This window comes from Lissotriton vulgaris, unplaced genomic scaffold, assembly GCF_964263255.1.
Source record: "Lissotriton vulgaris unplaced genomic scaffold, aLisVul1.2 SCAFFOLD_1785, whole genome shotgun sequence".
Lineage (NCBI taxonomy): Eukaryota > Metazoa > Chordata > Amphibia > Caudata > Salamandridae > Lissotriton > Lissotriton vulgaris.
The window spans coordinates 119,858-146,069 of NW_028248475.1; the positions used below are offsets into that span (position 1 = coordinate 119,858).

General features: G+C 43.7%; 1 protein-coding gene across 1 annotated transcript in view; it reads left to right on the top strand.

Moving 5' to 3' along the window:
• Nucleotides 1-26,212, top strand: part of LOC147664106 (uncharacterized) — a 403,410-nt gene that overhangs the window by 65,005 nt on the left and 312,193 nt on the right. Inside the window, exon 3 of the mRNA XM_086949983.1 lies at nt 17,879-19,920. Coding sequence (XP_086806109.1) covers nt 19,082-19,920 — 839 coding nt within the window. The 5' untranslated portion in view covers nt 17,879-19,081. The remainder of the gene's footprint in view (nt 1-17,878; nt 19,921-26,212) is intronic.

Below are 26,212 nucleotides of genomic sequence, written 5' to 3' on the forward strand. Positions count from 1 at the left end.
AGTAACAGGCTAAAGCAGGTGCATGGGCAGCTACAGACTCTTCTGAGCATGTGCAGAGTAGCAAGGGCTAAGTATAGTCATTTCTTGAGCAAAGTACAAGGGCAAGCAACAGCGAAGAAAGAAAGAGCACATAGATAGATCATTCACAATCTAAGTATAAAACGTTTTCTTTTCTGAGCCTTAATTGCAGGTCACTACCTAAACATAAGTACAAAATTTTAAACCTGTTATTAGATGAAAAACCGGATGCCCTGTTTCTGACCGAAACATGGCTCCATGAGAGTTCAGGACCGGACGTTGCAGCGGCTGTGCCGGATAATTATGCAATTGAAAGGCTCAATCGCCCTAATAAAACAGGAGGCGACATAGCGGTTCTCTTTAAAAAAGAATACAGCTGTGAATTCACAAGACTTCCCAATATTAATGGGGAAGCAGCAGTCTTTAAACTGGCTATTACCCCTAACTTCACGTTCTCTGGTTTGCTACCCTATCGTCTACCGGGCTCAGCCACGGCTTGGATGACGGCCTTACCAGAAATCATAAGCCCCTTAGTTCTGACAGCTGCTAATTTCTCTCTCATTGGAGACTTTAATATACATCTGGAGAATTCAGCTTGTACTACTATATCTGAATTTATATCCGACTTAGCTGCCCTGAATCGGACGTTATTAAATTCAGGAGCAACCCACGCCGCAGGTCATTTACTGGACCCCATTATTTCCAACCTCAAGGCAGTTAATGTTCTACCGGCATTACCACTTAATTGGTCAGATCAATATGTGATTAGATTCTCAGTGCAGGTCGTCTCACAGGAATATAACGTCCCCTTGGGTCAACCAAGGCAGATTAGAAACTGGAAAAAATTGGATCTGGAAACTCTGAACACCTTCTTAGACTCCCATCGTCCTTGCTCCATACGGTCTGTACAGTCAATGTCGGCTGAAGTCCAGAATTGGCTTCGGACGAATATAGATACGTGTCTCCCATTATCCAGGGCGAAATGCAAGGGTATTCGATCGCCTGCCCCCTTGTTTATTGAGACATTAAAAAAGGAAAAATCGGAATGTAAAACCCTGGAGCGTAGATGGAGAAAGCACTACCTCTCAGAGGTGAAAAAAGAATACAAAAATAAGTTTAAAAGATATCAGATCCTTTGTGATAAAGCACGAGCAGATTATGTCTGCTCCACGATATCAGAGGCCTTAAACCGCTCCCAAATGTTATTTAAGTTGGTGAAAAAACTTGCAGGGTCAAAAACTACAGCCACACCTCCCGAACTAAGTAAATCGCAATGAGAAGCCTTAGCGTCTTTCTTTATACAGAAGGAGGACAAAATCCATCAAGGAATAGCGGTAGCCCAGAATGGTGAGGTACATTCGGAGGGAACGCATCCATGTCTGTCTGATCAAGTGGGCAGATCGGACGTGGCGACATCGCAGAATCAGGGAAACAGCTTGGATAATTGGCCTAAACTGAGCACGCAAACTTTAATCAAACTGCTCAGCTCCATCAAATCGGGATCACCAAAGGATCTTTTACTGTGTAAAATACTTAAAAAGCTCACCTTACTTTCACTTGACACTGTTACAGATTTACTTAATACCTCCCTGCAAGAGTGGAAGCATGCTATGATCCACCCTTTATTGAAGAAGGCAGGAACAGCTCCAAATCAGCCCTTTAATATTCGGCCTATCTCCCTGTTACCCATTTTTTTATAAGATTCTAGAAAAACATGTGAATCATAATCTTACAGAATTTGTCACCGCTCATGATGTACTACCCCTTTGTCAATCTGGGTTTAGAGAGGGTTTCTTGACGGAAACCACGCTACTAGGAGTCACAGAAAGTATCCGGGGCCTTTTGGACAAGGGAGAGACGGTGGCTCTCGTATTATTAGATCTAAGCGCCGTCTTAGATTCTGTATCACACACAGTTTTAATTTCCACATTGCGATCGCTTGGCATCTGTGGTTCAGCATTGGAGTGGCTTACGTCCTTCCTGAGGGGAAGGACGTTTCAGGTTTTCTCCCAGACAGCATGCTCCGACGTTCATGTCTTTTTTGAACATGGCGTACCCCAAGGTTCTATCCTAAGTCCCCTACTATTTAATTTATACATGAGCCCTTTGGTTAAGAATGTTGAAGAAACAGGACTAGTAATGTATTCATACGCAGATGATTCTCAATTTATTTTTTCTTTGACATCTGAGACTAGGAATGACGAGTCTATCCTTAAAAATGGCTTATAGAAAATAGCAGGTTGGATGCAGGACAATTTTCTCCAACTTAATGGGGATAAAACGGAAGTTATCATTCTAGGGAAAAACAAAAACCTGTGGGGCCCCCACCATTGCCCAACTGAGATGGGTAGGCTCCCGGTTCCAGAATCGCAAGCACGTAATCTAAGGGTCATCATAGATGATGCACTCAAGATGCATAAACAGGTGGAAAAAACTGCAGGCACGTGCTTTACCATTTTAAAATGGTTGAAAAAGATATGCTGGATGCCGCTGGAGCAAACAAGGAAAACCGCGGTAAATGCCTTGATCACCTCACGTATAGACTACGGGAAAGTCCTGTATTTAGGCTCAAATAAAGCAACAGTCCATAAGCTCCAGGTAGTTAAACTCGGCGGCCAGGCTAATATGCAGTATCCCAAGATATACTTCCACCACCCAATATCTCCGTGACCTGCACTGGTTGAGGGTGGAAAATCGTATCAGATTTAAGACACTTTGCTTCATGCATAAAATCAACTCTGCCAAAGCCCCGAAATACCTTTTGTCACTGGTTCTTCCCTATCATCCATCTCGATCCCTGCGCTCCTAGACACAAAGGAAGTTCGTTATTCCTAAATTTAAGCTATCCCGCATGGTAGGCAAATCTTTTCGCTATCAAGGCCCCATGCTGTGGAATTCAATGCCTGTTGCAGTTCGCATGGAAGACAATTATGGCAGATTCCGCAAAAGCCTAAAAAACTGATATTTAACATCTAGACCTTCTCTACCATCAGACTTCAGAGAGCCTTACAAATTTCACGCCGGGAAACCCTTTGTGGGTAGCTGTTGCGCGTAATAAATGCAATAATAATAATAATAATAGTGAGCACATGGTCAGACAAGGTGGCTGCCGGAAACAAGATGGCTTCAGCTCAATGCTAACAGCGATCGCTGCCAAATTTCCACAGGTGTCCCTTTTAGCATTAGCTGAAGACATCTATAATCTAGGAGAGTCTAAGTATACATCATGTACATCGATCTGCATCATTTCATCAACTTCTTTGTCTAGTACACGTTTGGCATTCATTTGTTTAACAACACGTCTGGCAGTTGTACAAGCAGTGATACAGATGTAGCAAAGTATTGGACCACATTGTATACATAGGCAGCATGTCAGCAGAATTTCAAGCAATATACACAGAACTGTTAACAGTTTCCAGCCCCAGGTGACAAACAATGTCCATAGCCAACCGTTTAAAGTTCATGTTCCAGTATCAGAGTGAATCTCAGCAGCAATCTTATGTAGTTTAGAGATCGCATCAAAAACTGAAGGGGCATGATCTGGAATGTACACGCAGCAACTACTCCCGATGATGCGACATGCAACCCCTCGATCAGCCAGGACTACGTCCAGGACCATCTGGTTTTGGAGCGCCACAATCCTCACAATCTGTAGTTCCTCTGTGATGTTTCCAAGTGCCATAGCTATCTGGTTGGTCACAGCCTCTACGACCCACGTCAAACGTGTGATTTTTCTACTGTTCAAGGCAGCACCAACAAAGAACAGCCTCAAATTAAAATCAACATATTGATGTAGTGTGGTATCAGTCTGATCCACCTCGTCGTGATTTGCTGTCCTCTTAAATCTATTATTGGAAATGTCACGAAACAGTTTTGAGTCCTTGTGATATGATGCAGGAGCCAAAAATACAGGTGGCAATAAAAAGGACACATAGCAAACTCCAGACCATACAGCAGGTAGATGGTAGTATCCCTTATTTCCACATATAAAATAGTTATTATGTGAAGATGTGAAGCTACTATTAACATTACCAGCAATGTTCAGAACTAAAGTACATTCACTTTTCCCCACTGGAATTTTCCCAACACTACTCACACATAAATCTGCTCGGGCTCCAGTTACAGCTATAACAAATGGTCCATTACCCTTAGCAGTTCGAGTATTTGGGTAAACATAATGTGTTGAAGCATTTCCTCGCCGGTACTCCTCCAGCTCCCATTTAATCCCTTTAGCTTAAGGATCACCTTATTCATCAGGATAACACCCTTTATTAAGATAATAGTTTAATCTCCCTACACCCATATCATCAGTAATATTAGTCACTTCAGAAGCCAATGAAAGTGCAAACCAGGCTTGACAAGAACCGTTATGAGAAAATGGAAGAGGAATAAAAGGTGGTCCTCCCTTTTTCTGATGAGCTGGCATCATTCCATACACCAAGCAGTTAGTAATGTTCGTAGCAGTGTGCGTGTGGTGCAACATCTGGATGAACGTGTTGTTCAGATAAGACTGTCTATGCTTCTGCTCATTATAAAGGAGAGTGAAATAGTGGTGTTCAATGGGTGCTGGAGTAGTGGCAGTCAGCATTCGTCGAGCAGGAACCACTTCCTCTACAACCCAAGTTATCACTGCCATAGTGATCACAGTGACAATGAACCCAACAATACACATAATCCTCTTGTTGCAAATCCTCACAGCGGTTGATGTCTTCTCCATAGGCACATTCATCTTGTTGTTGAAATAACAAAGCAGTTGGAGCTCTAATGTCCTGGGCAGCAGTTGCTTTCTTCACTGAGAGTTGAGATGGGTGTCACTACGCAAAAGATACCCCCCCTCTTCAGCTCAGTATCTCACTAATCCAGGATGGTTGCTCAACCAGTCGTTTTCAACAATGAAGTTTCTTTCCGGGGCCGCAGTTGATATTGAGATGCACCAGGAATCGTATGGTCCGGGAAGACTTCCTCAGGGTCTTCAGGTGATATGGCTTGGCCTCTCTCTGTGTCCAGGATATCTTGATGGTCGATTAGGGAAGCAGGTTCCACCAGGGTAGACGGCACCTTCTTGCAGTGGGTAGAATGCACCCAGTTCCTCCTGTTGGTCACTCGGACTGCAGTTCTCGTCGGCAGGAGGACTTGCTCTGGGCCGCGCCACCTAGGTTCCAAACTGCTCTATCTCTGGAAGGACCGGATTATGAAATGATTGCCGGGCCGTAGTTTGTGGCCTTCACCTTTCGACTTGTCAGCAGGAAGAGCTTCTCAAACCTGTTGATGAATAGAAATCAAACTGTCAGTCAACTGTGACAGGTAGTCACTCATCAAGACACAAGGTACATCATGTATGGGGCATGGCTTAGGAATCCCCCAAATATTCATAGGCCTTCCAAATACCACCTCCATATTGTGTAAAACCAGATCGTGAATGTGGCACTGATCTAATGGACAACAATGTCAAGGGTATTGCGTCAGGCCATTTCAAGGGTGTGGAAGCCTGGATCTTAGCTAGCTTAAGCTTGGGAGTAGCTTTGTACCGTTCCACTAGCCCTGCTGATTGTGGGTGGAAGGCAGTATGAAACTTCTGCTTAATCCCTAATCCTTTCAGGACATACTTAACAACTTGCCCAATAAAATGGGGTCCGTTGTCACACCACAAAACTTTGCAAACACCAAATCTGGGAAAGTATTCCTTTAGAAGTACCTTTGCTGTAGTAAGAGCTGTATTATCTTTCATAGGGTACTTCTCTATCCACTTACTGAACGCACACATCACTACTAAAACATATTTTAGATTGTTGCAACGTTCAAGCTGGATGTAATCCTTTTCAAAACTTCAAGAGGTGCAGTTGGTGTGGCAAACCCTCCTGTAGGAGGTTGTGTCCCTTTTCCAGGATTGTACTGGAGACAAATCAAGCAGGACTACACTATCTTTTTAGCTGTGCCGGCAATTTCTGGATGCTCCCAAACTTGTGTAAGCAACTTTGCTATCGAGGAGGCTCCAACATGTGCCGGCCCATGTGCCATATGAATCATAGGCTGTGGGCAGTTTCCACTTGGTCATGTCTTTATTTCTCCAACAGCCCTCATCATCCAATGTTCCCTCCTTAGACCATTGCTCAAGTTCTTCTGCAGAAGCAGATCCCTGAATGTCTAGCACCTTCTGCCTGGCATCATGCCAACGTTCAGCCTGTGACCTCACTACGTACATAGATGTGGTGCTTCGCTGCATTTCAGTCTCACGGGCTGTGTGATCTGCGAAGGCATTACCTTGTCTGATTTTATCAGTCACTTTCTTGTGTGCGCTACACTTAACAATCTCTATTTTCTTTATGTATGTCAAGGCAGTCAGAAGATTGTGAACCAATTCTCCATGCATTATTTGCATCCCATGGGATGTAAGAAAGCCTCTTTCCTTCCAGAGCAACCCAAAATCGTGAGCCACTATAAAAGCATAGCGGCTATCCGTATAGATGTTCACAGACAAGTCAGTACTAAGTTCACACACTCTTGTCAATGCTTTTAGCTCAGCTGCCTGAGCTGACTTCTTTTGGATACGAGCTATCGTATCCTTCTAACTACCGTCAGAAGTGTTGTGATTGCATATGCAGCTGATGTTGTGCCATCTGGTAATTTCAGGAAAAATGGGAAAGGCTTGGGTCCTGTCCCTGACCGGCCTGGACCACTCTTATAGAATAAACAAAAAAAGGAGCCGGACAGTTAACGTTTTGCGAAACAGATGAACATCTAGTATAATCAATTGCTAGGCTGGACAACCATTTGTGTTGAGTCGCTTAATATTTTATAAGAGATTATGAACCAAGTTTTTCAGCATCAAAATATACACCACGACATTTACAAAGGTTCACAAATACATTGAATAAACCAAAAACAATACATTCAATCAAATGATACACACATAAACAATTGTGATGAAAATCAATATAGACAACTATACAATGCCTCAACAAATTATGTCATTGAGGCACCAATCCTGGATGCAATCTGAACAAGTGGACTGGCAAGATGAAGAACTAGCCTACTTGTTTCACCCACCACAGAATACACAGTGAATTTGTCACATGGTGCAGAAAATAGGAAAACACACAAACTATACAACAGTGTAGAGATGTGTAAATTCTATTCCTATTACGCCCTAGTAGTTTGGTATCTTGGTGGAACTGGACGCCGACGCGTTTCGAACCCAACAACGATTAACGGGTTCTCCTCAGGACATGGACTGGGGGGTCGTTGTCACTGTGAATTAATTAAAAAATGGTATCAATGGTGAGCTAGCTGACAACTACTCCTCACTGAAACTCAAACACTTAAAAAAACGTACAAGTACCTTATGCTTGGGGTGTCAGGATACTCCCTGTGAATGAGATAGTGTAAAAAACCTAAGTTACAAACGGTATTTGAGGGTCCCTTTGAGAAACCCTGCTGGATTAATGGATAGCACATACCTCGATGTGGTAGACACTGGGAAGTGGTTGGGGTGCCGGCGCACCTTAAGTAGATGGTATACGATTTTGGAACGCCTAAAAGAAGCAAAAGCACTTCTTAATACAGCCCTGGGTGTTTAAGCGTTATATGAAGGTGTAATAACATTTAGAATCCTACCTTCATATGTAGGCATATGGGTTTTTGTTGTGCGCGTACGCTGGTGGCAGCCGCCGCAAAAGTTGAACAACTGCAGAGACAGAGAATGGGCGTTTTTAGAAAGAGTATAGTATTGTGCTCGCTCGTCAAAAACAACATTTGTTTTGAGAGACTTACTTCTGAGACAATGGAGTGAAGCGCTGCAACCGGCACCCAAGCGATACTGAACGACAAGTCGAAGCTTGGGGGGGGCGTGTCTGATTGTATTTACCACGGGCCGAGTCCTCGGTGCATCTTGGGAGATGTAGTTTAAGATTGCGTGATTGCGCAATGTCCATTGCTGAAATGCAACAGGAGGCTCAAAAAAGAGGGTTCACGGTTGGAGACCTGTTCCCTTGTAATGTCAAAAGGACACATACGTTAAAGAGATGTCAGTAATTGAATGCATTGCGGACACAAGAGCAGCAGCAAGCGGAGACAGACAATCGCCGCGGACAAGATATCTACAGGTCACTAAATTCGTTTAGATCATTGAGTCCAGACATGGCAGTATTAAATCTTAAAATGAGGTAGGCCTCTTTCTGTGCTAGGCGTGCGTCGGGGTCCCCGCCCGCCCCTGGAATGTTCTTGATACTTGCTAGGATAGTCCATTTAAGATCATTGGCAGAGTGTTCCTTTTTCAAAAAATGGGACACCAGAGGTGCTGTCAAGACTTTGTTATTGATCCTGTATCTGTGCTGGATAATGCGATGACCCACTTCTTGAGTTGTTTTGCCTATGTAGACTTTTCCGCATGGGCACGTGATGGCATAAACTGCGTATTTAGTCTTACAATTTGTGAAGTCGTCATGTCGCCAATGTTTTTTGCCATCTGTGAAGAGGGTTCCTTCCGTTGTCAGATTGCACACGGAACATGTGCCGCACTTATGGTGACCCTTCACTGGGCCCATGTTGAAAAGGGTTCCCTGTACTTCCCTTTTAGTGGTACCTTGAGTGGATGAAATCTGCTGTCCAATGCTCCGGTTTTTTTTGAGTGCGAACAACGGTTTGCCAATGTCGGGTAGAATTTCTTCCACCAGGTGCCAGTTACTCCGGATGATTTTCTGTACCGGGGTGGTGTGGGGTCCGAAGGTGGATACACAGACCATCCGTTCCACTTGTGATTTTTCTCGCTTTTGCAATAGATGTTCCCGAGGTGTCCATCTTGCCCTCTTCATCGACTGTTTCAAGAGTTTGGCCGGATAGCCTCGCGCCTTCAGTTTGTTGGACAGTGCTTCTCCGTGGGTGATGAAGTCTTCTGTTCTGGAGCAGTTCCGTCTCACCCTAAGGTATTGACCATAGGGGGATTGTTCTTTAAGCTTTTGGGGTGGAAACTTGCGTAATGTAGGGAATTGTTCTTGTCAGTTTTTTTCTGGAAGAGTGTAGACTTCAGGCCTTCTGGTGTCGATTTGATCTCCACATCTAAGAATGGCATGGTTCTGCAGTCATATGCCAGACTGAATTTAATATCTGGACTGCGGTTGCTCAACCACTCATGGAAATCTTCAAGAGACTGTGGTGTACCATTCCAGATACACCACACGTCATCTATGTACCTGAGCCACTGCCCTATGTGGGCTCTGTGCGGGTTGTTATTATACACAAATTTCTCTTCATATTGGGCCATATAAAGTATAGCCATCTCCAGGGCGAAGGGACACCCCATCGCTGACCCCTTTATTTGCAAGAACATTTCATCCTCGAATACAAATAAGTTCTTCTTGAGGGCGAGAGATGCAAAGTTCACGATCAGCTCAGTCGGCACTCTGTGGGGGCGAGGTCTGGAGTCGACATACATTTCGATGACATCTACTCCATCTTGCTGCGGAATTTGAGTATAAAGGGACGACACGTCCATTGTCACTAGAAGCTGGGTACTTGGATCAAATTCTACTCCCTCTACCTTGGTTAAGAAATCCATGGTGTCCCGGAGAAAGGAAGGGACTTTGATGGTGAACTCTTTCAAGAAAACGTCCACAAACCTCGAGATTGGCTCGAGCACTGAATCACATCCCGACACTATCGGGCGACCCGGTGGTACATTAGGATCTTCTTCCATCTTGAGGCCATCTTGAGTAGGGCTGACATTGGTGGAGCGCTCTAGTCGCTCTATTTAAGGAGGGCTTGCAGGGCAAACAGGAGATTACCTCCCACAGACTCCAGAGGCTGCATCACGAGCAGTCATTCATTTTAGAGCTTTAAAAATTGCTTTTAGATCGTTTTTGCATCCCTTTTGTCCGACCCCCCCGAGCTGGAATTTGCACAAATACAGGGGCTAAATTAAAAAAACATTGCAGACTTGCACTTTAATACTCTTTCCCCGTTCCCCAGGTGGTGCTTGGCCGATTGCAGGGCAAAGCTCACCGGTCCCGGATGGTAGCAGTTTGGCGGCCATCTTGAGTAGGGCTGACATTGGTGGAGCGCTCTAGTCGCTCTATTTAAACGTTCAACCATGTCTCCGCGCAGCGGACGCGTGCAGCGGACGCGCCGGACCTACGCCGGAGTCACGCCTGAGTCCAGCCCGTCTGCGCCCGTCCGCGCCTCGGACGGGCCGTCGGGCTGGACCGCAGCAGGTGAGGACAGGATAGAAAATTATAGCAGAGAGGCACTACTCGCCCTACGGCCAGCTTACAATGATTGTCACAGGTTAGACCCCGCCTCAGGGACTGGCCCAGAGTCCTGCCTCTACTGTGGCCATACTTTCCTTTGGTCACAGATTATTCCCAGACCTGCATTAAATGATACTTTTAAAGGAGGTCTTCTTAATGCTAGGTCTCTACCTAGTCACGCCCAGCATGTTTTCGATCTATTGGCTGAGGACAACTTGGACTGTTTATTTATTACGGAGACCTGGCTAAATCCGTGCTGTGTCCCAGATATGGTACATTCCTTGCCACCAGGTTTTAGCATGCAAAGGAGAGACAGAGGAGGAGATAAACGAGGAGGAGGAATAGCTATAATTCACAAGGAGGCATATATATGTTCGGTGATTGAACTCCCTGAATTAAAGGAAGCGGAGGGGATGGGTTTTTGCATTAAAATCAGCGAGACCATGACATTTGCGGGGGCCCTCATTTAACGCCCACCAGGTACATGTAAAGACTTCCTGGAAAATATAGGAGAGGCACTGAGTCCTCTGGTGCTCAGATACTCCAATTTTACATTATTGGGAGATGTGAATATACACTTGGAGTCTACCACCGATACCGCAGCTGTCTCTTTTAAAGAATTAATGGAAGTCCTCGGACTAGAGATTGGGACAGTTCAAGCTACCCATGACGCAGGTCATGCCCTTGACTGCATAGCCACCAATCTGCAATCGCTTAAGACAAACTGCCCAATACCTCAAACATGGACAGACCATGCTCTAGTACCATTCATGTTCCCTATTCAGAGCCCTAAGGAATGTAATAATAAGGTTAAGTACGACCAGGCTGACCTACAAGAATGGAGGGCCTTAATGGCAAATCCAAATCTGATTGAGATGGCTAGGGATTGTAAGCCTACCGGGTCAGGCTCAGGGTTCTCAGACCCCAGCACTTTCAGAGAATGGATGGTTGAATTAAAAAATATGACAGGGCGGCCTAACAGGACTCGAAAACAGAATACTAAGAAAAAATCAGCTCCATGGTACAATCAAGAATTAAAAATAGCACAGGGGCAGCTCCTTAGAGCAGAACGCAGATGGAGAAAAAACTATAGCACGGAAGAGCGGGGAAAATATAAAAGGGCTATAAGCACCTACCATGCGCGAATTAAATCTACAAAAAGGAAATTTTACGAATCTGTCATAGTCGCCGCAAAAAACAAACAAAAATGTATTTTTAACATTGTAAATGATTTTAATAAACCTACATTTTTAACACAGGAAATTCCACCCTCAAAAGACCTCTGCGAAAATATAGCTGATTATTTTGAGGACAAAGTACAGGGTCTAACCAAAGATTTTGAAATTCCCTCTCTGGAACCCAGTAGAGAAGGTGGAAGTGCTGATGAAATTATGAACCAGTTAGCAACCTTCCACCCAATTAGCCTGGAAGAAACAAGGCAGTCAATTTTAACCACAAAATCTGGGTCCCCATTTGACCCCTGTCCCATAAGACTCCTGCATCTCATGGTAGATGAAGTAAACCCTATGATTAACGAAATTGTAAATCATTCACTTTCCACGGCCAATGTGCCACTGGAATGGAAACTTGCGTCAGTGAAACCCTTACAGAAAAAACCCCTTCCTAACCCTGCGACTCTTTCAATCTGCGACCTATCTCACTTCTCCCAGCACTATGTAAGATCGCTGAATCACTGGTTAACAAACAGCTGACCATGTTCTTAGAAGTCAACAAGATATGGCATCCCAATCAGGCGGGGTTTAGAGCCCAGCATTCAACAGAATCGGCTCTACTGTACACGACAGATACCATTCGTACTGCCCTAGACCAAGGAAAGAAGGCCGTCCTGATTTTATTAGACCTGTCGGCGGCCTTCGACACGGTCTCCCATGCCATCCTATTAGATCGGCTAAAAACATCGGGCGTGAAGGGGACGGTTCTAGAGTGGTTGGAAAACTACCTAAGGGACAGGAGACAGGTGGTAACCCTGGGGGAATTTACCTCCACGGAAAAACATCAGAAGATGGGAGTACCCCAGGGGTCCAGCCTTAGCCCGACATTATTCAATGTCTATACTGCGCCTCTGATTAAACTAATATCATCCTTTGGCATAGAGGTAGTAGCATATGCCGATGATACGCAGTTAATACTGGTTACGGATAGGGACAACCAGTCATGGGAAGAAACATTCAAGGAATGTTTAACTGCCACCTTCGATTGGATGCGGAACAATCACCTAAAATGTAATACAGGAAAAACAGAGATCATTCCGCTAGGCCCAAATAATGACTTTATTCCCAGGCAATGGTGGCCAGAAAGGGCAGAAATACCGCCTCATACAACCATAGTTGCTAGGAACCTGGGGGTCACGTTTGATTACAATCTTGCCTTCAAGCAGCAGGCAATAAAAGTGGCAGGAATGTGCTTTGGCTTAATCAAAAGCCTGAGGAAATTCTTTGATATACTCCCTTTGGAGGCGAGGAAAACTGTTGCAGTAGCGTTGGTAATGTCGCGCTTAGATTATTGCAACAGTTTGTATGCTGGCACAAATAAAAAAGTAACTTACAGGCTTCAGCTAGTGCAAAGCGCTGCTGCCAGATTGGTGCTAAAATGGCCAAAAAGATCGTCAGCCTCAGGGGCATTAAAAACTCTTCATTGGCTTCCTATTGTAAAAAGGATCCTGTTCAAGGTTTTGATTATAACATTTCGAGCAATGCACAAAACAGGACCACTATATCTACAGAAAAAATTCAAGAGATACTGCCCAACCAGAAGCCTACGATCATCAAATTCCAATACTCTGGTGGTTTCTAGGTTTCGTTTAAAAACCCGTGGAGGAAAGTCCCTGGCAGTATTGGGTGCAAAGGCTTGGAATACTCTGCCTCCTGCCCTGAGAACTCTAGATAAAGAAACAGAGTTCCGTAAAGAACTAAAAACTTGGATATTTAAACTGCAAGATAGCATGGCCAGAACTCTAGTTTGATGCTTGCCTTTGTATTTGGTCCAACTCTGAGTCACTTTGTCATCTGGTAATTTGCCGGAGGTAGCGCCTAGATGCTCCATTGGAGCGATTGCTGTGCGATATAAATAAAATTTTACATTACATTACATTACATTACATCTTTGTGTACTTTGGGGAGGAAGTACAAATGAGGAGTGCGAGGAAAGCGCTTGACGAGGAATTATGCTTCTTTAGGGCCTATGATCCCATTTTCTCTAGCGTCTTTCACCATCCGGGAAATTTCATGGGTGATCTCAGCTGTGGGGTCTTGTGTAATAGGACGATACCAGTTGGTGTTGTACACATGTTTCCTTCCTTCGGCTTTGTAGAGATCTTTGGACCACAGGACCACTGCCCCTCCTTTGTCCGCCGGTCTGATGACAAAGTGCTGCTGCACTCTTTACAGCTACTTTTATAGCTACATAGGCCACCCGCAAACTCTGTAGAGCCTCTGACTGCCGGTGCCTATATGACCACATAAAAACCCTTTCCCACATATTTGGGAAGGCTTCCTTCCTCGTACTCTGGATGGCACACACTACAGTTTATAAAGACCCTGTGCGCTGTATTTAGATGCCCTCTGCCTCCAGGCACTGGCATAAACAGGGCATTTCAAACACTGCTGAAGAAGGGAACACAACCACACACACAACCACACACACAACCACAACCACACATACAACCACAGACAACCACACACACAACCACACACACAACCACGCCCACACACAAAACCACACACAACCACACATACAACCACACACACACACAACCACACACACACAACCACACACACAACACCTAACCACACATACACACAACCACACACCCAACCACACAACCAAACACACAACCACACACACAACCACGCACACACACACACACCAACACACACTCCCACACACACAACGACACACACACAAAACCACACATACAACCACACACACAACCACACAAACAACCACACACAACCACACACACAACCACACACACACAACCACACACAACCCCACACACACACAACCACACACACACAACCACACACACACACCACACACACAACCACAAACACATACACAACCACACACACACAAGCAACCACACACACAACCACAACCCCACACAACCACACCCACAACCACACACAACCAAACACACAACCACACGCACAACCCCACACACACACTACCCCACACACACACAACCACACACACTCAACCACACACTCAACCACACACACACACACACAACCACACACACAACCACACACACAACCACACACAACCACACACACAACCACACACACACAATCACACCGTCAGTGCACACTTTCACCAGACACAGACACCATCAGTCGTCAGTGCATGCTTTCAATGGGCACAAACACCACCAGCTGTTAGTGCACGCGGTCACCGGGCACAAACACCACCATCCGTCAGTGCACGTTTTCACCAGGCACACACACACCACCAGCCGTCACCACCAGCCATCAGTGCACGCTTTTTTACCAGGCACACGTCACCAGCCGTCAGTGCACGCTTTCACCAGAGACACACACCACCAGCCGTCAGTGCACGCTTCCACCAGGCACACACACCACCAGCCGGCAGTGCACACTTCCACCAGGCACACACACCACCAGCCATCAGTGCACAATTTCTACAGGCACACACACCACCAGCCGCCAGTGCACACATCAATTGTTAACGCATCCACGAATAACCATTGTAGCAATCGCAATATGGCGCACTTTACTTTTAAACATATTCATCTAAAGCGCAGCATGCCACCTTTGCTACAAAAATAAATATACATTTTTTTGGCCTACAATTTATAGACTTTTGTTGTAATTCATGTTGCAATATTTAGCAATGCCAATAGCTCAAACTTAATTGATGCGAGACCTATTGCATTGCAAATGCTTGTTTGTTGTTGGGGGGGAGAGGGGCTACCGTCTCCATTTTGTCATTCATAGTTCTGTTGTAGTGTTCCATGAGTTTGTGAACATCGGAATTGCTTTCCTGGGGTTGAAATTTTCTTTTGCATAGATCATACAGGTCATCTCTATTCTTATTTTTAGTATCCCTGACCCACCGTCTAAGTCTAACCTCTTATCTCGTTGCCTTTGCTTCAGGAGCTGAGATGTGGAATGAGATGCTGTGATGATCTGACCAATCACATGCCCTTATGGACTCTATGCATAGTGCTTCTGCCATGGCGATATGGGTTAATGATGTCCCTTTGCCGTGTGTTCGACCTGTGCATATCACAACTTGAGCCGGATAAGGTATCAGAGCGCTTTACATAGCACCAGTTGCATTACATGAGGACACATTTTTGTATTTTTCATTTTTATTAGGCACAGAGAGATTAAGTGATCTGCACAGAATCACAGTATGTTCAGCTTCCGTGCCGAGACTCGAACCCAGTTCCCCAGATTCAAGGTCGACCGCCGTAGCCGTTAGGCCAACTCCTCTCCCCTAATTGCACCAGATTATGGTCTTTGAAGAAAGATTTAGTGCAGTCACATGTGGGTCCTCAATTTAATTGCAATTTAGGTTGAAGTCACCTAGAAAGATTATGTTCGGGTGCCTTAAGGTCTGTATTGTGATTGTTAATTGCTCATGAGGGTCTGGTTGTCTCCAGGAGGGTGGTAGATAATATGTCATTTGGTCACGGAATAAATGCCCCTAACCCATGAGGACTTCAACTCCCATATATTCACAGAAGGATATCTTCTCCATTTGGAATCGTTTGATTTGTAAAGTTGATCTGTGAATGCTCGTAACCCGCACGATGATGTTGTAGTTACGTGGAACTAAGTTTTCTAATAGTGTTGTGGAAGAGTTATTTAGTGAGGTCACTGGTAGGATGGTTGTGTCTAGCAGGAATGTGGAATTCCTATAGGCCGACGCCCAGGATATATTGTTTGAGGCCAAGGGCAACACGTTTTCATTTGTATTTTGTCGTTGGGACAAGTAGGCCCAACCCCCCGCAGCACAAACCCTTTGGCTGCCAGTTTACAGTACCACATTATGGAACAGGAAGGGGCACTGTCTGCAGTTAAGGTAATATTTTTGTCTATATTTTAATGCTGTTCAAGCTTGTATTTATGGTTCATTAATTGAAAGAATTTATTATTAGGGTGAGAGTAAATGTTGTAAGCTCCGACTGCACTACTGACCGTGGTTCCACTATAGAAACATGTACACACGTTTTCAAAGTTTAGCAATTTGAGGCTATGTATAATGCTCCCAGAATGCTCTCCTATTTGATGCAAATATTTGCAGAAAATCGAAAGCAAGATTGATGAGTCTTTGTTTTCCAAATAAAATGTTCATAAATAAATTAAAACAAAAAAAAATAAAAAATCTGCTAAATTACTGTAACATTTCAGATACCATTTCTTCGCAGCTGCAGCATCATTTAGTAACATGTGTTGATGCACGCTTGTATTTCCCAAAACTATTCATTATGGAAAATCAGTGTAACCAGTTTCAGGAAGATTATGGGGAACAAAAATAAACAAGCATCGGCAAAGCCAGTAGGTCTGAAATTGGTGGTTCAGCTTTTTAGTTTTATCAATGTGCGAATTGTTTTAGCGTGAGAACTGCCGGGCCCTCACCATTATAACAAACCTTGGCAAAATTAACAAGTGTTTTTGGTCTCAAATAGCATATTCTGCCACAGTAGTTACTGGCATTGAGAAAAACTACTGCGTGCCGATATGCTCCTTGTGAAAGAGCAGAATGCTGTCACTCACAGTGAAGCCAGCCGATACAGAGAGACAGAGATAACATTTTAATAAATGTCATGGTCAACGTCAGACCAAATTAGGGAACCAATTATTAAAGAAAATCTAAAAAGTGCACCCATGGTATATGTCCTTGCATTAATTGCAGCTATACCGCTTTCGTGAATTTCCAAGAATTTACAAAAGTAGGACAAAAAATAGTACTCCAAGAAAATATTTTGGAACTTTATTTTTTCCATGTAAGATTGGCAAAGGTCATCATGTCCACCTCTAACATCTGGTTTGTTGTCCTGTTGAGGCGTATAGATGTGTTTGGCAAAGGCATAGAGATCCGTCTAGGTGTGCTTGATACTGTGTGTTTTTGGTTGTTGGAGATTTATGCGGTCTCCTAATTTCCTGAGCCGTAGTTATTTCAACTGCCAGATTAAGGTTAGCCATGATATTCCATAATTCTTGTCTAGTGTCGACTCAAAGTTGTTAACACCTGCTTGCCCGGGAGAAGTAGCATTGTTTGTGGTGCTGGGAAGGGGAGACTCTAATGAGGGTGTGCTTGTTCTTTGAGATATTGCTTGCCTGGATGGGGACTTGTGCGAAGAGGTATACCGCACAGTGAGTGGGAGGAAGTTTTGATCAGACACTTGAATAGCTTACTGGTGTTCACAAAACTGTACATCAGAATTTCCATCTGTAGACCTCCTCAACCTAGTGTTCCATTGTTCTCAAGCTTTCTATCTCGAAAATGCCTAGGGCCCTCTCATCCCTCTCTCAAAATGAAACAGACTCTGGATGTCTGTATTAGCTAATAAATGTTATTCCTTTGTTCCAGTTTGCATTTGTTAACAATCTCTGGTTTTAAATCCACAGGTGATTGAAGAGTGGGCATGGAAGACAACTTGGTAGTCAGTAATAAGCAAATAATTGAAAACTATTAAAGGACCGATGCTAAAGAAGTAAAGTTGCTTCAGAGCTCCAACAAGAGAAAAGTATCTAATGAAAAGTTGTGGTGAGAAACTTGGATTAGAGTAAAATAAAGAATGTGAAAGCAGTTTCCCCAAATAGACTTCCTGCTGCTCTAATGGTATATGAAGAATGCCCTAGAGATGCTAACCCAGGGCAGGAAGACCATCTGTGTGAACCAGAAAGGACAAGCATCAGTCTAAAGTTCTATCCAGTCCAAGAGAAGATAATACACACAGGACACGTGGAACTTGAAGAGTTTTTAACAGACCTCAGCCAATGAAACACTTGAGCACCATATCCAGTGAATTGTCTTTATATCAAAAACAAATATCTGTTTGTCACTTATACAGTGTAAACGAAGCTGCTTAAAAGACAAGTAGTCCGCTTAGAACTAAGATACCTGTTAGTTACAAACTAGCGATGTGGGTATATATGGGACAAAATGAAGGAGAATGAGGAAAAAATTGCACCTCTGTGACCAATGACCACCTTTTGCTTGTAGTCCGAGTCCACATGTCCACTATCATTCTTGCCCATTAGATGTGACCTCGGGTACTTGTTACCGGGCAAGACCTGCAAAATCCCTAACATCCTCATTGTAGTCTTATATACAGACATAGAAGACATCCGTAAGAAAGATGACCAGCAACAATGTGCTGCTACTGATGACAATAGTATTCTGAATGCTCAAGCCAATACATTATGTGAATATGTACCTAGCTTTGAAATACTGAACACCAACCAAAGACCTGATCAGTGTTTCATTAACTCATAAATAAATAAGTATGAGAAAAGGGTTAGGGAATCCACATGGATGTAATGTAGAGGCACTCATTCCATGTGAGGCTTCCCCATAAGTACCAGGGGCTGCTGATATTAAGGTTGTAGGGTGAATTAGGTTGCCTACAGAGGTTATAAACTGTGAACACCACAGAGAAGTGATCTTTGGCTAAATAAATGTCCAACTGTTAAGTTGAACAAGTGCAGCACATTTGAGTGGGTGATGCTAAAGACATGCTGAATAAGATTTAGTATTGTCTTATTGTGTGTCTGCTAGAAAAATCCCAACTTGGAGATATTAACTTCAGAAAGAAATCTTATCTCATAATGGAATGTATACAAAACAAAACCGAACTTGGAGATATTAGCACCAAAAAGAAGTCTCATACCTGCTCTGAATGTGAGAAGAGCTTTAGTTGTCAATCCAGACTCAGTCAGCATGAGAAAACTCACACTGGGGAAAAACCTCATCAGTGCTCTGAATGCCAGAAACGCTTCACTCACAAACACAAGCTGACTCAACATGTGAGAACTCACACTGGGGAAAAACCTCATCAGTGCTCTGAATGCCAGAAACGCTTCACTCACAAACACAAGCTGACTCAACATGTGAGAACTCACACTGGGGAAAAACCTCATAAGTGCTCTGAATGCCACAAAGGTTTCAGTTGTAAATTCAGCCGTATTCAACATGAGAGAATACATACTGGAGAAAAACCTTTTCATTGCTCTGAATGTCTGAGAAGCTTCAATTGTAAAACCGTTCTCCGTCAACATGAGAACACTCACACTGGACAGAAACCGTATCCGTGCTCTGAATGCCCAAAAGGTTACCAATGTAAATCAGATCTCACTCGACATGAGAGAACGCATACTGGGGAAAAACCTCATAAGTGCTATGAATGCCAGAAAACCTTCAGTCAGAAAACCATTCTTACCCGGCATGAGTTAACCCATTCTGGGCAGAAATCCCATCAGTGCTCTGAATGCCCAAAAAACTTTAGTCGTAAATACCTTCTCACTCAACATGAGAGAACCCACACCGGAGAAAAACCATATCACTGCTCTGAATGCCCGAAAAGATATTGGCTTAAAAGTGGTCTTAAATTCCATGAGAGAACTCACACTGGGGAGAAACCTTATCAGTGCTCTGAATGCCTAAAAAAGTTCAGTTATCAAACCAGTCTTATTTTACATCAAAGAACTCACTGTGGGGATAAACCTCATTAGTGCACTGAATGCCAGAAAACCTTTAGTGTGAAATGTAATCTTACTGTTCATGAGAGAACAAACAATGGGGGAAGAACCTTTTCGGTGCTCTGAATTCCAGAGAAGCTTTAGTTATATAATAATTCTCACTCCACATATAAAAGTCCATCCTAGCTAAAATAATGTATGAGTGTTATGAAGGCATGTAAAGATTTGTTGTAAACGTATCTAGGACCCTAATTTAATATTCCTGATTTATGCCCTTATATAGTTATACTAAACCATATCCTTATGTAGGCATAATAATCATACCCATATTAAGACATAGCCAATGTAGTCCAAATACGGCAAGGCTACTTCCACAGACTCCTAGAAAGTACAACACGTTCTTAGAGAAACCAAAACATCCAGCAGCCCGGACTTTCCCCCGCCTCTGCTTCTGTATTGATTTGTCCTAGAACTCCTAGAGTCCTGAAAAAACTACGAGTTCTTAATGACGTCTTATGTCCACCCTTACGCACTGAGAGAGACGCTGTATTTTCTCCTGCCGAGAAATTCAGCTCCAGTGTTTCCCGGCTACCCTTGCGGGTTACTGGGAGATCGAGTCCTGAGAGAGAGATACAAGACCTCCCATATTCTATCACAAGGTACGGAGCTGATTAGACCCTTAGAGAATTCTTGGATAGACTCTTGGCAAAAACTATTTCAACTTAAACTTCTTCTCAGTCACTTCTTCCCTGTACTAGGCTTAGGTTAGGTACACCCAGGTTGGCGTAACTTAGAAGCACCAGTTGAGTACGTTTAGTCATTGTTTTATTATTGTATATATTTTATCCGTTTTAATGCATCTTATGGCTTAGAAACTATATCATGCTTTTACAGTATTATTTCATAATACTCTTTTTACTGTACACACTTTACTTTATGACAAGTATTGTGATTGTAGCAATTCACTTCTCATGTTTGAGAAAGAGGACTGTTCAATAAATAACATCTTTTATTGAAAACGCCCGTCTCTCTGTTTCTCTGCACGTTCTGGTGAAACTAAGCATGCACGAATGACTGAGTAAAATAGCCATCTATTGTTTCCACGACTCTGGAGATTTTCCTCCTCATTCTTGGAGAAGCAAAGTTGTCATGTTAATGCGGTTGTCAGAAATGAATCCCTTCTTGTCTATTCAGGAAGATTAATCTCTTCCTGTCTATTCGAGAGAGTTTCTAGTGATCTCTGAGCTAGCTGGCATTCATAATTAAGGCTAACATATTCAGTAGAGACCTGGTCGACCTCAGTCCCACGTCTAAACTACCGTTTTTGTTATTCCAATGCGCAGAGCCTATTGGGAATATAGGAACTACACTACAGATTCAGTTGGAAGGTCAAAGTTATAAAGGAAAAGTGTTTATTAGTGTTTTGAACGCCAGAAAAGCTTTATTTAGAAAATTCATTTCAATGAACATGAAAGAATGCATCCTGTGCCAAATGCTTACCACTGTTCTGAATGTCAGAGTTGTAAATTGGACGCCCGTCGAAAGGAGAGAACCCCCACTGAGTGCAAAACCTTAAACATATACCCTTTGGCAGAAGCACTTATCACACCCATTGCAGTGGTTGTGAACCATCTATAATAAGGGCAAAACTGGTTAACTTCCAATCTCAAAAAGCTGACGCTGATAATTCCTCAAATAGATCTTTGGTTCTACCAAGCACAGTTTACAGGCCCCTCTTCTAAGATTTGGGTTACCTTCGCAACAGCTTTTAGAATGACTTGATGTTTTCCTTTTTTCTTTTAAACATATCTTTATTGCACATTTTATAGCTTATGTTTTAACGCACCCCTTCAAGTGGACAGTCCATTCTTAAGATTAATTCCTGTTACGTCTTATACACAGATCAAACATGTATACATATATTGCTATCTTTCCCACGTAGAAGACACCTGCGGAAACATTCATCCAATTGACCCCCATTCCCACATCTTATATTGAATAGAAAGGTGCTCTACTATCCCTCTTCTAGTATAGCCACCCACCCATCAGAGGTTCCCACACCCTTGACCCTTTTCTCCTTGCCCCCTCTCCTTTTTTTGCATATACTGCCACTTCCGTATGATAAATAGCCATTAGACGAGCGAGCCATTGTTGAATCGATGGTGCTGAGAGGTTTGCCATGCCGTAGCCAAGCTTAGCCGAAAATCCATCATTACAATAAACACAAATGCCTGTGCCTGGCTAGGGATTGATTCATTACTAATAAGTTGCGGGCTCTGTACTATACTTAGTCCCAGGCTTCCCTCCAGGAACTCAGTAATGTCCCCAATCAGGCCACCTAGGGCTGGGGAGGTTGCAAACAGCGTATCAAATGCGCATGGCATTGGGTACAATGCTCGTTTCTTGTTCCACCCCATTTAGCTATTTCCCCCAGAGTGTAGTACAACTTGTAATCTGTTTTAAAATGCTGTACTTGAGAAAGGCAAAACTTAAGATTGTCTGTGGCAGATTTCTGGAATTCGCGAGGACGTCTGTTCCTGCTTGAAACCTTCTCTTCCCACAACATTATCTGCTATTCTATATCATCTGGCATGAGCTTATTCAACAACTGATAAAGCTTCCCAATGGGGATTTGCTAATCGACTCTATCCACCAGTTCAACCGTATAAATACCTTTGCCCCTCCTGCTTTTTCAGTAAAAAAAATCACAGAGCTGAAGATATTTTATAAAACTTGTGATGCTCTAGTTTAAACCTGTGCCGTAGGGTCTCAAACAATTCATATAAGAGTCCCCAAAAATTACCGGGAGTTTAAAATCTATGTGTAATGCAGTGTAGAAGTTCAGCCAACCCAGGCCTACTTTCTTCTGGACCTCAGCCCATATTTTGAACAAACAATGGAGGGTCTTAAATTGAACTCTTTTATAGTATCCATACTAAAGCTGCTTCGAAAATACACCCCATGCTGCATCCCCTATCCGAAGCTTGTACGGGATTAGAACTTTGATGAGCCTCTCATTTTATCCCCAATAAAATAGCACCATTATAGGCCTAGTATAAGCCCTCAATAACCGTAAACCATTGGTTCCCTACTTCAAGAGGGATGGCCCTAAAAAGTATTTTAGGGATCTTGATCCAATTGATTCTTCTACCTATTAAAGACATTTGTAAGTTGTTTATTCTGCCAAATTCTACCCTTGTACTTTTTTATTAATCGATCCAAATTTGTCTGTATAATTGTTTTCTACCTTAACTATGATTTTTACCCCTAAATAGGTAGCCCCCTCTACCACTCGCCAATCCTCTCATTCCACTTCTGTGTTTTTAACAATTTGGTTCTTTTTTTAATTCAAATAATTTTTATTGGGTGTTTCAGTATCAAGTAAATGCAAACGATACATAAATTGGAAACATTCAATATTACGAAAGAAACAGTACAGTACAATAAAGCCAAGGGGTAATAGGCAACATACAGTGGGGTGGAAAATAATATACATTACAGTAGACCGTGTTCATGGTGATTTATAGTGGAGTCGCAACAGTTTTCAGCAATGGAATTTGAAGGGGTACAGAATAAAGAGCAGCAAAGATGTGAGGTTGGGTTGCAGGATTCCTGAGTGAACAGATCTAGTAGTGAAACTCACACAACCGGTTTGTGGTGTTGTCAGATCGGGTCAATGCGAAGGGGGGAGTGGATACCTAAGGGGGTTTATGGGTGGTAAAATACCTGTCGAGGGTAGACCACATCCTTCTTATAGGAGGGCGCCAAGGTGACTGTTGCAGAGCCATGTTATCCGCTCCCCGGAGGCTAATCACCCAATTGAGCCAGCATGCAAAGGTAGCTTTGCTCGAGTCTTTCCAATTCCTAAGGACTACTTTAACAGCTGCTGTGAGCAGGAGATCTAGTAGTGCTCTGTCATCGGCGTGGAGGGAGGGTTCTTGGGTGAAACCAAAGGCCAGGTACGGTAATTCTCTGGACGGGGAAATGGGGAAAATTTTACTAATAAAGTCAAATATCTTGTCCCAGAAGGGGCGTACACAGTCGCAATGTAGGATAATGTGTGATAAGTCGCCTTCCGCCCTTTTACAGTTCCAGCAAAAGGCGTCTGAGCTGATGTTATGAGCGTAGAGACGCGCCGGAAACCAATAGGCTTTGTGGAGGAACCAATATTTGGTCTGGGATAGAGTAGGGCTAATTTTGTGTTGCATGCAAGATTCCCAGGTATTGGTCCAATCCGCTTCTGAGATCGGTCTAGAAGACAGTTCGGACCAGAACTGTGTAAGTGGTGCGGTCAGCTTGGTTTGTTGAGGGCGAATGAGTTTTTAGAGATAGGACACCTGATGGCCTAATCTGTTCAACCTAGTGAAGTAAGATGGGAGGCAGGGGGGTATTAAAGAGTTTCGCCTTAGAGAGTGCAGCTTTTATGTTTAAGAAGGTGTAGAATTCTAGTGGCGCAAGACTGTAAGTAGTTTGTATGTCTCCGAACGGGATGGAGTATGACCTCTTGAATAGTTGTGCGGGAAAAAGATGCCTTTTTTAACCCACGGCGAGTTATACAGTGGTTTGCCTTTACATAATATAGATCGATTATTCCATAATGATTCCCAACCTGAGCGGCAAATGCTATGATCTAGAAATTTATCGACTTTAAGAAGTGCCGCTTTTGTATTATGGAAGATAGATTTCGAGTAGGATAACAAGTTTTTTTTGTAACTCTTTTTATTAATAATAAAAAACAAAACATAAACAAACAAGGCAATAGTAGGCAATACAGCTGGATACGTGTTCAAGGGGGGGGAAAGGAAGTGCATTACAATTTAATACAAATCATCAGTGCAAAAAAGGGGGGGAGCAGGGGGAAACAGCGTCATAACACATTAGGACTAAACAAAACTAGGAATGTCGGGTCAGGGGGAAAGAGTTACATCCGGAATATCGGTGAAGGAAGGTGTGCAAACATCACCCCGGTACGAGTTCCACTGGCCCCAAATTTTACTCCACTTCCTCGGTCTGCCGCGCGCCACATACACCGTTTTCTCCCGAAACAAACACCAATCCATATTCTCCTTCCATGCCAAGATAGTGGGCGGCCTCTGGGACCCCCACAACTGTGCTATATCTCTCTTGGCGATCATATTCCCAAGGGTCGCCCACCGAGTCTGCACCACATAATAATCAGTCGGTTCCCAAACGTTCAGCAAACAACGCCTGGCTTCGGGCAGCAGTGGAACACCCGTGACTTCCTCCATCACTGCATGCACTCGATTCCAAAACAATACCACCTCCGGGCACTCCCAAATTATGTGGAGGAAAGTACCAGTTGAGCCGCATCCACGCTTACACAACCCATTCACAGAATAACCCATACGAATCAGGCGAGGGCCAGTCACGTAAATCCGATGCAGGATCTTAAGTTGCACAAGTTGGAGACGGGCTGGAATCGCGACCTCCTTGGGAGAGGATATCGCAGATTGCCAGTCCTCATCATCCAGCTCTAAACCGTCGCTGGTCCAAACCTCTCTGAGGTGCACCAACAGGTCTTTACGATTGTTAATCAATTTCTTATATATCAGAGAGATAGTGCTGTCTGGAACGTATCCGTCAAGCACTCGATCTTCGAGTGGGGATGATTCCGGGATAGCAACACCGGCGGGAAAAACCGAAATCAACGCGTGGCGGATCTGTACATAGAGGAAGAACTCCTTCTCGCTAAGTTTATATTCTACCTTCAACTCCTCAAAGGTCTTAATCCTGTCTTTGGTCCAGATATCCCTAACCTTACAAATACCGATCATATCCCACTTCTCAAAGCCTTTCGTCCTCCACAAGCTGCCCAATCTTTCAGACACACAGAGCGGAGTCGCCCGGGTCAATCGGTCCGTCCACCCCATTGCCGCATTCGCACACTGCCACACTCGCAATGCTATCTTAGTGGGTCCCGAGAGTTTTCCTCCAACAGATTTGGAGTAAAGCGCCCTATTATAATCTCCACCCGGTAGCTGCCACTTATCCATCTCAAACGCAGGGTTTAACGCGGGGCCATACATTGCATGATTAATCGCTCCCAGCTGGGAGGCCCAGTAGTATCACTTGATATCCGGAAGTGCGATACCGGCGTCATACCAGGGAAGCGTCAGTTTGGCGAGGGCGATACGCGGACGTCCACCCCATATCAACCGCCTCTGCAGACTCTCCACCTCCCGGAAGTAACTCTCCGGAATGACATCAAACGTGTTCTGAAGCGCGTACAAAAACCGTGGT